The sequence below is a fragment of the Nicotiana tomentosiformis genome, chromosome 8 (assembly GCF_000390325.3).
Source record: "Nicotiana tomentosiformis chromosome 8, ASM39032v3, whole genome shotgun sequence".
Lineage (NCBI taxonomy): Eukaryota > Viridiplantae > Streptophyta > Magnoliopsida > Solanales > Solanaceae > Nicotiana > Nicotiana tomentosiformis.
Window position 1 is genome coordinate 105,111,357 of NC_090819.1, and position 13,389 is coordinate 105,124,745.

The window sequence follows — 13,389 nt, forward strand, 5'->3', positions numbered from 1 at the left end:
TTGGCAACAGTATGTCATGGTCAATTGTATCAGAAAAGAATGGCAAGAGCATACAACAAGAAGGTGCGTCCCCGAAAATTTGAAGTGGGCCAGCTAGTATTGAAATGCATCCTTCCACATCAGGCTGAAGCTAAAGGCAAGTTTGCCCCAAACTGGCAGGGGCCGTTCATTGTGACAAAGGTGTTGCCCAATGGTGCCCTGTATTTAACAGACATAGAAGGCGAATGAGTAGATATGGCTATCAATTCTGATGCAGTCAAGAGGTACTATGTATGATTTCTTTGCTTACCTTCAATCACATTTTGTACTTAGCGTGTTCAAAGTTGGAATGACGAAGGCATTTTATTCTGCTATCCCAAACACTTTTAGCATTTGTTACCCCTTTTTTAGCCTTATTTATTTTCTTTCATACCCCTCTTTTGCAAAGTAACAAAAACAAAACAACTTTTACTAGTTTGAACTACGTTCGACCTGATTCTTTTTAAGGATATGTAGGCAGCCTTACACGGTTCGGTCCCATCAAAATAAAAATCCAAAATTTCCCAGCAGAAGTTTTAGTTTTGTAAAAAGATCTAATTCCAAAAGTTGTAATTTTGAACCCCTTTATCTTAAATTATTTTGAGCCTGCATGCCACCCTTTCTTTCTAACCATGTCCGAAACCTACACTACAGTCCAAAGAAAGACCTTCTGATCAACTTTGCGGATGCCAAGTCAAGTGAGATGGAGGTATGATTTACATCATGGGTAGCACCTTTATTCATGGGCACAAGGAAAAGTGAATAAATGAGAGAGTCTAATTAGTGAAAACCCTCACGGGCACCATAGGGCGATGGTGAGTCAAGAGAAAATTCAAATGAGAGAGTCTTATTGGTGAAAACCCTCACGAGCATTGTAAGGCAACAGTGAGTTGAGAGAGGAGCAAATGAGAAAGGCTTGCTAGTGAAAACCCCTCGGGGCATTACAAGCCGAATGAGGTTCATGACTTTACAGAGAAATTGAATTATGGAAACCCCGATTTTGAAGTATGAAGACATGGCATGAATTGAAATATGATTAGTTGGATGGATTGGGCTGATCAATCCGAAATGCATGTCATGATCATTGGAGCCAGTTGCTTTATTCAGATAAGTCTATTTTCCATTTTTCTTCAAATAGTCATCTCTGTTTTTTCCTTTTTATTCCTAATTCTCGAAGTCACTTCACTTCGTTTCTTTTGGATCTATTTTTCTAAGTCTCTGTCAAATTAGTCTTTGTTAAGCAAGTAAGAAAGGACTTCAAATCTCATTACTAGCTTTTTATTTGCACCAAGCAAAATTCGGCCAGGCACATCACAAGTGACATGATTTAGAATGAGCAATGCGGTGGTAACTGAAGTTCAGGTGGTCAAGTGATTCATGAATTTTTAGGAAATGCAAAGGTTCAACAGTTGTCAGAATGAAAGTGCCATACGACGAGTTGAGTGTAAGGGATTCAATTCATTCAGAGGTTTTGTGGTCAAGGTCCGATCAAAAGGTCAAACAATTCTTTGTAGCCCGAAGCAGCTAATCAAAATGAAGCGGGGTATTAGCAGAAGCAGACACTTTCAGCAAGGATGCCACAAACTAACCGCCACATTTTCAAATTGACAAAATTTTCTTTGTTTTAAGCAGGGGCAAGAAATCTTGTTTGCTTTGCCAGGAATCCCCCATGAGGAAAGCATGTTCTAGATAAGTTCAGTTTTAAGTTTTAAGGACCCTCCTGTATAATGGGAGTTAATTTCAACTGTTCAGGACCCTCCTGGATAATGGGATTTAATTTTAGATTTTTAGGACCCTCATCGATAATGGGATCTAGTTTTAAATTTTCAGGACCCTCCTGGATAATAGGATTCAACTAACAATCAATGAATGTTCCTGGTACAAACTGGGGCAGAAAAGTTTCTCTGTTTTGTCTGTGTTGTTGTGATAGCAGGCGCCCACCTGGAGAATGAGGGAATTTATTTCAAGTTTTAAGCATTAGGCACCCACCTGGAAAATGAGGAAATTCATTTCAAGTTTTAATTTAACATCAGGCACCCACCTGGAAAACTAGGGAATTCATTTCAAGTTTTAAGTCAGCAGGCGCCCACCTGGAGAATGAGGGAATTTATTTCAAGTTTTAAGTGAGTAGGCAACCACCTGGAGAACGAGAGAATTTATTTCATGTTTTAAGTCAGCAGGCGCCACCTGGAGAATGAGGGAATTCATTTCAAGTTTTAAGTCAGCATCAGGCACCCACCTGAAAAACTAGGGAATTCATTTCAAGTTTTAAGTGAGCAGGCGCCCACCTGGAGAAGAGAGAATTCATTTTAAGTTTTAAGTTATTGGCAGGCGCTCGCCTGGAGAATGGGGAAATTATTTTGAGTACAAGTCATTATCAAGCGCCCACCTGGAGAAGGAGGGAAGTTATTTCAAGTTTTAAGGCAGTATCAGGCGCCCACCTGGAGAACGGGGGAATTTATTTCAAGTTTAAGTCATTGGCAGGCGCCCACCTGGAGAATGATGGAATTTATTGCAAGCTCAAGTTAGAAGTAGCAGAAGCTCGCCCAAGAATGCGGGTCGACAGTTCGAGATGCACAACAGAATTTTAGAAGATTCAAAATCAAGTTTTGAAGACCTACGGATAGGGATCTTGTAATTCATAGCTGATAGATTTGCATAGTTTTATTTTCATTTTGATTTTGATGTAATAACAGGACCACGGACTGGAGCCTCGAACGGTACCTCACTCGGCTCTCCAACTTGTCCTTTCATCATTCTCCAGAACTACACTGACCTGATTCCTTTATAGTCAAGGATATGTAGGCAATCTACGAAGCAAGGTTCGGTCAAACTCTTTCAAAACGCTTCCCATGAAGTATCCAAACAGGCAAAAATTGCTCATATTTGCTCACTTTATCTTTGCCCGAAAACTCTTCGTGTTTCCGAGCAAAGAGGTGTAGCTGTGAGCACGTGATTTTTGCCCGACGAAAAATACTCCTACAACTTTAAAATAGGTTTTTCTAATTATTTTAATTTTTATAGAATTTTTAGGAATTTATTGTTAATTGTTGCTTGCATTTAGTTGCATATTTAACATTTTAAAATCATGAGAAAAATACCAAAAATGTCTAAAATATTTTATGCATAGCATTTTAGGTCTTAATTTTATTTAGGATTTAATTATATAAGTTAATTGCATTATTAAACAAAAAATCAAAAAATATTGTTCATTTTTACATTTTAGCTTTTAGTTTTAAAATTTGTAATTTCATTTCTTTAGTTTTAAGTTAATTAATTATTTAAGCGGTAGACATAGATAATTAAGTTTAATTCTACAAATTAGACTAAGTTAGGACTTAATTAGGATTTTTAATTAATTTTGAAGATTTTTTTAAAAAAGAAAGAAAGCAAAGAAAAGAAAAGAGGCCCTTTTTAGCCTTAAAACTGGACTAGGCCGAAAGCTCTCAATGGCCCAAATACCCCACAAATCGCCCGGCCCAACTCTTTAAACATGCCTGACTCGCCGACCAAACCCATTAACCCGCCCTAATTTTTCCTTCAATCTTAGCCACTCATCCCACTCAGATCCAACGGCCCTTGTTAAGTACCTTACCCCAAATATAAACCAAGTCTTAACCTAATTCCTAACAATCCTAATTCCCCCCCCCCCCAAAACCAGCCGCACCACCCACCCTTTCCACGCCTCTGCCACCACACTCCACCCCAAACCCACCGGAAAATTCCCCTCTAACCATCACGTGCTCCCTCCTCTCTCCTTTTGCCACGTAGCCTAACGACCTCTGATAACCAGATTATTCCTTCCGAATTTCACGCATATAGATTCTCTTTAGGGGCGATTTTTAGATTAATGGGAGCCACAATCAATCCATGCCTTCCATTTATTCGAAAAAATCGTCCACACAAAAGAGTTGAAGATTTTCGGATTTGGGAAGAGGGTAGAAGAAGGTTCGAGATTTTAGGGGTTATAAAAGGGGGATTTTCAGTCATAGAGGAGAGGATCGTTTTTGGACAAAAATTGGTTGATTTGAATATGATAAGGGTCGTGGTTAATTTGCTTGATCTTTAATATTCCAATGAATAATTGTCACTTAGATCTGTTTGGATTTAAGTCAAAAGGATTAGAGTTTGGTCGATTTCATACTTGATAGTTAAGCTTAAGTGACTGATTCTTTGCTTGCAATTTCTGGAGTTTTGTTCGTTTTCATGAAATTGAGCATCTGCTCGTTTACTTTCAACTAAGTTTGATAGATTAGGTGGTCTTATTGATATCATTAAACTACTGAAACTATTTTGAGATATGAAAATTAGAATATTGATATGTTAGAATGCTCTCAAAATTCATCAAGCTGAAGCATGGGTGCTTGTGGCATTTTCTAGCAAATTGTCTTATTTTTCCTTATTTGCCTTTTTTTTGGGTTCAAATGAGAAAGTTTGGAGTTTCTTTTGAAAATATTGATCTTTGTCTATTGTGCATGAAGTAAGCTTGTAGAGTCTTTCCAGTATACTAGTCGGATCATTATTAGTTTAAGTCTGCTCAGTCTATGTTTCTTGCGTCGACTGAAAAGGAAAGGCCTAGCTAGCAATTGTGTGCAATTTCAGCCGCCTTCTTATGCATGCTAAGTTCTTAGTTGCTTATAACATATCATCATTCATGATTAAAACCAACAAACTAGTTTTTCTGTGATGTGAAGACCGTTGGGAATGTTTAAGTAGCTTAGGAGTTATGCGTGGAGTTTGAACTCACCATATCTACATTTATGGTTAATTTGTTATTCCTCGATGCAAATTTGTTGTTGTGTAGTAGGTTGAGTTGAAAGCATGGCATCTCGTTTCTGATCTTCATGTTGGAACCCCTGAGAGTTTGTTTTTTAGTTTTGTTGTTTGGTTGTTTCCTCCTAATCATCATGTTTGGAATTGTTTCTTCATGGAAAAGGTTTTCTGAATACTTCTTTGATATGATACAATTTTCGTTCCCATAGGAATATTGGCGTGAGACATTAGATTTTTGAGCATGCAAGGCTGCTTTGTTAGTTGAGTAGGTGCAAATGTGTCATTGATTTATGGGATTGTGGTCTTATTTATTGGATGATTAGCGGGAAGTCACGGCTCTTATCATATTTGGATCCACCATTTGTCTCTTTTATTATTATTATTATTATTATTATTATTATTCTTTAGTTTATATGTTCTAGATGCCTATTTTGATTTGGCTCGATAGTATTTGTTTGGATGATTGTTGAACTATGGGAGTGGGGAATGACCAAAGCCCATTAGTAATTAATAGTTCTCATGTTTTAGGATTGGGTTTGGTCAAATGCATGAAATAAGAAGTTTAAAAGGGAATGAGTATGAAACATCTTTTAGTAAAAGTACTCCATACTCACGGGCCTTTTCACACACAATCACTGAATTTATACAACTAATAAATAATCGTAGCAATGCTTTAGGCGCGCATTTAATCGATTGTCGTAATTGTGTACACGTTCGCCTGACATGATTATGATTTTCCAAAAATAAATCAAAGTATGTGTTCGCGCGACTTTGGCCAACAATCTTAATATTAATAAAGCGGGACGAATTATGTACACGTACGCGTGACATGATTTTAGCGCACCGAATAAAACGGATTCACACATTTGATCCGTTTCAAAGATAAATCCATAAGCGCCATATCTAAAAGTGGTAAAAGGTAAAATGCACATAGGTTCTAAAACACGTAATTAAATAATTTAATTAAGCCATGTATGATTAAAGCGACCGTACTAAAATCACGGAATCCGGGAGTGCCTAACACCTTCTCCTAGGTTAACAGAATTTCTTACCCGGTCTTCTGGTTTCGCAGACTTTAAACAGAGTCAAATTTCCTCGATTTGGGATTTAAAATAAACCGGTGACTTGGGACACCATAAATTATCCCAAGTGGCGACTCTGATTAAACAAATAATCTCATTTCGATTAATGTCACTTTAATTGAAAAAACTCCCATATATCCTCGAAAAAAAGGAGGTGTGACACATGATATTACAATTTCTAACAAAATGCATGAAAAGGCCTAAGAGTCTAAAATTGTACTGTACATTTAGTCGATTATTTCTACTTTATGTGAAGAGAGTACTGATATTTCTTGCATTTCTTTTTACTTAGGTAGGTGTATATACATGTTATTTCTTTACAGTTTAGTTTCATGTAAGATTGGCAACTTCGGTACTTCAATTTCTATCGCAAGAAAGATGGATCTTTTGTAGCCAACTTAAAGAGAATTTAAGGGGAAAATAGGATTCTACATGCTTCCATCAAGATAAAAAATCTTGATTAAGAAATACTCTCTACTTGTTATTTATTTCTATGAAATAGTGCCTCTTTTGTTTTTTCTTTTCCAGTAGTCAATAGACTTTTGTACCAGTAATGAAATCCTTAAGCACTAAAGTTTTACCCCTCATGAATGGAAAAATAATAATCAATCATAATCACGATGAAATTACAAAAAGCATTGTATCCCTCACTTCTTAGTTTATTGCGACTCAACAACAACAACAATGTTATAAAATTCCGTAAGTAAGGAATATGGGGAGGATAATGTGTAATTGTGTATGCAGACCTTATCCCTACCCGATGGAATAGAGAGACTGTTTCTGATAGACACTCGGCTCAAGAAAACAAAAAAGACGAAAAAGATAATATATGAGTATCATCAACAGAAACCATAGAAATAATAACAACATTATAAGGACCAGAAAATAGTTGAAAGGCAATAACAATAACCATTAAAGAAAAATGGGAGAATAGCGTGAACACAACATTAACCACTAGCAATCTAAGACAAACCCTATCAGTCGGAACGAAGTAGAAAAATGTTCAACTACCTCCTAACCTACAACCCTAATGCTCGATCTCCATACCTTCCTGTCAAGGTCCATATCCTCGGAAATCTGAAGCCACACCATGTCCTGTATATATATATAATTGTGATTTTTTTCATGTTAAAGATATTGTTTATTTTATTAGAACTATATGCTTGCGATTCAAGCTTGTCTTTCTACACTACAAAGAAGTGAAGGTCATGAAAGGGCGAAAATACTGTGAGCAATGTGGATACAAGTCAACATACACATCGTGCTGCTCTGTTCGATCTTCTAAACAAAATACATAACCCATATATCTGATAAAAAATTTAGTGAGGCAGTTTATTTCTTTAGTTTAACAATTTTTATTTCATAACACAATTATATGTCTAAATAATATTCTTGTAATTTATAAACTCTGTACTCATTAATATGAGTTGTACGCGCAACGGGTATGTCCAGAACTAGTGGATTTAATAGAAGACAGCATTTCTTCAGTTGGTGTATTCTCAATTAAAACTTCAGAGAAGAAAATTATCAGATTGATAGGTGATTTATTGTTCATAAAATTCATGTAAACAGAAAGTGTCGTTGTAAACTTTCCTTATTGAAAACGTATATATTACTTGAGGTTGATTAGTCCATTATATCATTCGAATGATAGAACATAACAACCATTTTAGGACATTAATAACCTGTTTGGTCAAACTTCTAAAATCAACTTATTTTGAGAAATGTTTTTTCTCAAAAGTACTTTTGGTAAGAAACAATTTGTGTTTGACTACTTAATTTGAAAATTACTTCTGAGCAGCAATTTGTGTTTGACCAAGCTTTTAAAAAGTATTTCTAAGTATATTTTTCTCAAATGTATTTTTCAAAAAAGTGCTTCTAGGGAGAAATTACTTTTTTTTGCTTCTTCAAAACTGCATTTGCTTCTAGTCAAAAGCATTGTTAAAAGCTTGGCCAACACATTTCAACTTTGAAAAAAAAAGTGCTTTTGGACTTGGAAAACTTGGCCAAACATGTTATAAAAGACAAATGCAACCACAGAAAGATTTAGGGGCAGATGCAAAGTTGCAGTAACTAGTTCATCCGAACCCCATACTTTTAACATGAAGCACAAATATATGTTTAAAATTCATTAAATTATAATAAAATAATAGATATGAATCCATAATTTTAAAAATAAGATGGGTTCAGCGTTGAGAACCTTAAAGGTTGTTGATGATCCCATAAAATTTGAATCCAAATTTTGCCCAACCTTTTCTCTGTTTTTTTATTTAACCATTGCGCTGCTTAGGCCCATTTAAGATGGAAGCGCTGCCTCCACTTTGATACGAAGTCTTTTTAGTATTAAGATTAACTACAACAGGTAATATGAAGTAAAAGTTGCAATGGTTGTTAAAAAACAACTTTCACCATAAGCGAGGAGAATATTTTCAGTAATGTTTGTATTTTTCTTTTTCCATTAATGTACTTATCCTTCTAAGAAAATACAAGAAAGATAACTAGACAGGTAGGACCCCGGAATTCAAGACATTGTTTTTGACATTTCTTTCTCTGACTGCTTTGTTAGGTACTGGAGCAGACAATCTTCTCTGCTGGCCTGCTGAAACCAGTAGATAATGGTTATTCAGTTTTTTCATGAATTACTGGCCCTATTTGGGGGTGGTTTCGAGGCAAGAGTTTGTTTAATGTTGCCACTTAGAAGGACAAACATTAATAACATCCATATTAATGTTTCAAGAAATGGTAAGAGATAATGGATAATTAATTTTAGGATTAAATTTGAGATGAATTTATCTTACGTTTGGTTGAGATAAAATCGTGGTATAACTAATCCCGGAACTGTCGTGTTATTTTTATACCTATAAGATGATGGAATAACTAATTCCGAGATAATTAATCTTGCGATAATTTTTTTCGCAACCAAACGACCCCTATATGTAATAACTTGTTATAACTAATTAATTACACTAATAGTGTAAAAATCTTTTATGTTATCAGCATATAAAACTTAAACTCATCTCTATAAAATGTTATAGATCATGGATCTATATACAAAATAGTGGTATTGAAAAGATTAGTAGCATGAACATGGCAAGCCCAATAACCATATTATCTATCTCTAAGTTTAGGCAGAATAGAAAGCTCATTTATACAGAAAATTTCTTTCAAGAAATGAAATTAAAAATTGCGATGGTAAATGCATTTGAATAAATGTTTAACTTTAGGTACAAAACTTTTATATCAATGTACTCCATGACTCATGTCACCACTAAAGGGCCCCTCTTTCTTATGAAGTCCATAAAAAAGATTTCAAAAAATCTGCCTGTGACATAGTGGCTTTCGAATCAAGAACTATGATGGTATATAAAGTGTGAAAATCACTCACTCAACTCATACAATAGAAGTAAAAAGAAAATAGGTCATGTGCAAAACTGCAGTCCTTTCACTAACATCATTTCCAGCACTTGGTTTTTTAGAAAAGGAAAAAAAACACACACACACACACACAAAGAAAAAGACAAAGGTGTGATACTCACACTGTGTTACACGTAATTAAGCAATTTAACCTTACTAGTAAATAATTGAAGTAAAAATACATGTCACTTAACTTGATAACGCTCACACTATGTTTTGCATTACTTAGTTTCATATAAATACCAGATGTACCGAAAGAAAATACTAGTAGAAGGGGGTCCAGTTATCCCCATTTCAGTAACCAGATCTTGTGAAATGATCCTTCACTTCAGTTGGAAAGCAACAAGGTCCCTGTCCATAATTTCATCCCTTACACCCTACTTCATTACTTCTACAGTGTATGTATAGTGTGGTCTTATCTTTTTATTTTGGGACCATTTGGCTTTGTTCATGGATCTTGAATGTACAATCCAAGTGGGGTTTATGCAAGAATCACAAGCAGATGCCTCCTTCCCAGCCCCCACCTCTCTTTTAAAGTACAGATATACCAAATGAAGATTAAGAGCAGAGAAACAGCCTTGTTCACAAAGAAAATAGCACTTGATCTTCTTTCTACATGGATTTGGAATTCATTGATATCAACACTTCAAAAGTGGGACTTTTCTGAAAAAGACCCTTCATTTCACTTCAAAAGCAACAAGACCTTCTTTATCAATTACTTCATCCTGACTCCCACCACATCATTACTGCCACAGTTAATAGTGTGGTCTAATTTTTGGACCATTATGGCCATGTATACAGAGAAGGGGAGCCTTGGTGTAACCAGTAAAATTGATGTCATGTGACCAGGAGGTCACGGGTTCGAGCCGTTGAAACAGCTTCTTGCAGAAAAACAAAGTAAGGTGCGTACAATATACCCTTGTGGTCCGGCTCTTCCCCGGACCCTGCGCATAACGGGAGCTTAGTCGGGCTACCCTTTTTTGGTCATGGATCTTGAATGTAAAAGTCAAGCGGACAAAGAAAGAAGCATTGGATTTTTCTTCAAGGATTTGGAACTCATTGAATTTAAAGTTTAAACACTTCAAAAAGGAGCAGTTTGCAGCATACAAAGTTCCAAACAAACCTCATCAAAGCAAATGCAAAACTACAGCTAGGAGACTACAACACACAGATTATCACTTTCCTATTCCAAAATTTGTCAAAGTAACTACTGAAAAGTTAATAACCTATGACCTGAACTTGGTAAAAGGGAGCTTCACCGGCCAATAAATCTGCTGATCCTCAACGAGCTTTCGCTTTTCCAAAACTGACGCTACTTTCATATTTTTTCCATTGGAGCTCGTTTTTCTTGAAGATGATTCGAGCTGATTTTTATCAGCATTTTCCTTAAAGAAGAAAGACAAACCTCTGTTGAATTGTGGAGTTAGATCATTCAACTTGCATATATCACCATCTTTGTTCTTCTCAGGCAAAGTGTTGTCAACACTAGTGCACGGAACCACAAAAGAACCCAAACGCAGCGATAAGTCACACCCAATTACATCTTCACAATCTGCCCGAGAAGCTACGTTTGAAGCGTTTAAGTTACATGACTGAGGATTTCTTGGAGCAAACCTCTTGTTATCATCCACAAGCATAGCATTTGAATCAGGATCACGTCTAGAGCCAAATTTGTGACCAGAAGGTTCAAATTGAGAACCGTAATACAAAGGATACATAGAACAAGAATTAGGCGAGGCACGAGCAGTCTGCATTGGCAAAGTTTGTATACCAACAGATGGAGGAAATTTCAGAGTTGAGAAAGGAAACATTTTGTTAGCTTCTGAGCTAGAAGGGTTTGGAATTTTTATTGTGGCTGATATAAATTTATGATCTTTGGAGAAAAATGGACTGCTAGGAATAGGATTTCCTCTATTTTTGTCATGGGAATTTCCAGAGTTAGACTCTGGAGTTAAAGGGCTTAGATAATATCTTGGAGAACTGTTCCTTTGGCTTCTTGATAATCTTTTTGGAGAGCAACCCAAATGCAAAGCAGCTAATCAATCATGCAACCAAAAATATGTTTCAATCAAATCATCCACTAACCAGAACCATAACTAAACAATTGTATCAAGAACCAGAATCCCAACTTCTAAAGAAACGCAGCCCGGTGCATTAAGCTCTCGCTATATGCGGGGTCCGGAAAGAGCCGTACCACAAGGGTGTATTGTAAGCAGCCTTACCCTGCATTTCTACAAGAGGCTGTTTCAACGGCTCGAACCCGTAACTTTCTGGTCACTTGACAACAACTTTACCATTTACGGCAAAGCTCCCCTTCCAAGGCAACTTCTAAAGAAAGTAAGTCACAAATTACAGAACTTGAAATGTTAGAATGGAGATGTTGTCGCATTGCAAACTGAAAATCATTATTGGCACAGGAAAAATGAAAAAAAGGAAAGGAAGATCAAGGGTACCTTCAATGCAAGGTTGCAAGAGGTCTCTAGATTCTGATTCAGTACTATCATCCCTTCTAATAATAGTGTCAATTGCATCACGCAATCTATCCCAAAGAGTTTTAAGATCCATATATTCAGCCTATGCAAACAAGAATTGGTAAGAATAATACACAAAATAGATAGTTAAGAAAAAAGGGGAAATTGGTAAAAGCATTAGACCCTCAACCTCAGAATTGGCCTTGGAATACAAAATTTCCTCAGCTCTCAAGACAACTATAGGGAGCTTCTCTTGCCATTCCTTGTTCTTCTTAGTTGCTGAACCATGTATCTCATTCACAATCCTACTCTCAACAGACATAAGCAATCATAAAAACAACTTCTCTTTTCTTTAATAAAGAAAATGGTTTTGAATATGTATTAATATGATTGGAAAGGAAAAAAAAAGTACCTGAAAATTTCTTGAATAAGGGAACCTCTGATTGGTTGGTGTCTATCACTATGCCAAGCTTTCCTAACACATTCATAGGGTCTTGGACCAGGTTTAGGCATGTTTCAACAACAGAGAAAAAAGAAGAAGAAGAAGAAGAAAAAGCTACAATATGTATAAAACTAGAACAACTAAAAATTCTGGTACTTAAATTGAGGTTTAGAAGGGCTAGAAATCATGTCTTGTGACTTCCAAGTGTTAGGGGGGAGGTAGCACTTATATTAAAATAATCTACTTGATATGTCATTCAGCACAATAATTCATAGGGGGGAGTTTGTTATGATATACGAGTAGTGAAGAGTGTCCCCCACTGATACACATGCCTGCTTCCCCAGGCCCAAAGGGTCTTTGCTCTCTCTCCCTCTTTCCTGACCATTCATGAGCTTTGTCCTTGTGGGGTAATATATACTTAGCTATATTGAAAAAAGTTATGATGTATAATTGTCACTGTCGGTAGGGGGAAATTGCTAGGCAAACCCCAGCCTCATAATATACTATCTAATCCACTCTTCTTTCTATTGTGCGCTTCACTGTTCCATTCTTCATTTGAAAATGTTTATATTTACCCTATTATTATTAGAAACGTTTTAAAATTACCTTCCATCATACTATTAGCAAATCATGTTATATTTGTTCTTAGTTACGGGTCAAAATATTTATAAAAAAGGTTCAAATATGCTCCTCTGACTTTTTCTGACAGTGATTACTCAGAGTTCTATAACGTTAAATTTGTCCAACGAAAAAGAAGTTAAAGTATTTCTAGTGGCAAACAAGTGAGCAAAACATAGGACATGCTTCTAGTGACAAACGAGTGAATGAACAGATTGGCCTCGAGAAGTTGGGCTATAAATGACTGTTTACCTTTAAAATTGGATAACAATTGAATTTGTAAGTGATTTTAATAATACACGGATTAATTTAATACAAAGCGATATATTAAGTTACTATTGAACAAATAAAGATAAAATAAATTCAAACCACACGAGTATGATAGTTCCAGCCTTAGTGAAATAGTCATCCTCGAGTCGGGCTCACCAAGGCCGGCACCAATGAAAAAGAGAAAGTGCTAGTGACAGAGAAAATAACGATATATTGCTTTGATATGCGTGTTACAAGGGAGTCCTACTTTAGGTACAACTCTATAAAAGGTAAAAATATCTTCTAATTAACTGATTGCTGG

General features: G+C 36.0%; 1 protein-coding gene across 1 annotated transcript; it reads right to left on the minus strand.

Moving 5' to 3' along the window:
- Nucleotides 1–10,321: 10,321 nt before the first annotated feature.
- LOC104113357 (uncharacterized) lies at nt 10,322–12,460 on the minus strand. The gene is made up of 4 exons (XM_009623488.4): nt 12,171–12,460; nt 11,949–12,063; nt 11,741–11,861; nt 10,322–11,322 (listed from the first exon to the last, which is right to left on the minus strand). The coding sequence occupies exons 1-4, from the start codon at nt 12,269–12,271 to the stop codon at nt 10,514–10,516; spliced, it is 1,146 nt and encodes a 381-aa protein (XP_009621783.1). The 5' UTR covers nt 12,272–12,460; the 3' UTR covers nt 10,322–10,513.
- Nucleotides 12,461–13,389: the final 929 nt, after the last annotated feature.

Bases quoted from the DNA above. Each gene is read 5' to 3' on its own strand.
- LOC104113357 (XM_009623488.4), bottom strand. From the start codon at position 12,271: ATGCCTAAACCTGGTCCAAGACCCTATGAATGTGTTAGGAAAGCTTGG. The intron at 11,862-11,948 runs GTTGAGGGTCTA...TTGTTTGCATAG, and splicing joins ATTCCAAGGCCAATTCTGAG to GCTGAATATATGGATCTTAA. The intron at 11,323-11,740 runs GTACCCTTGATC...ATGATTGATTAG, and splicing joins CTTGCAACCTTGCATTGAAG to CTGCTTTGCATTTGGGTTGC.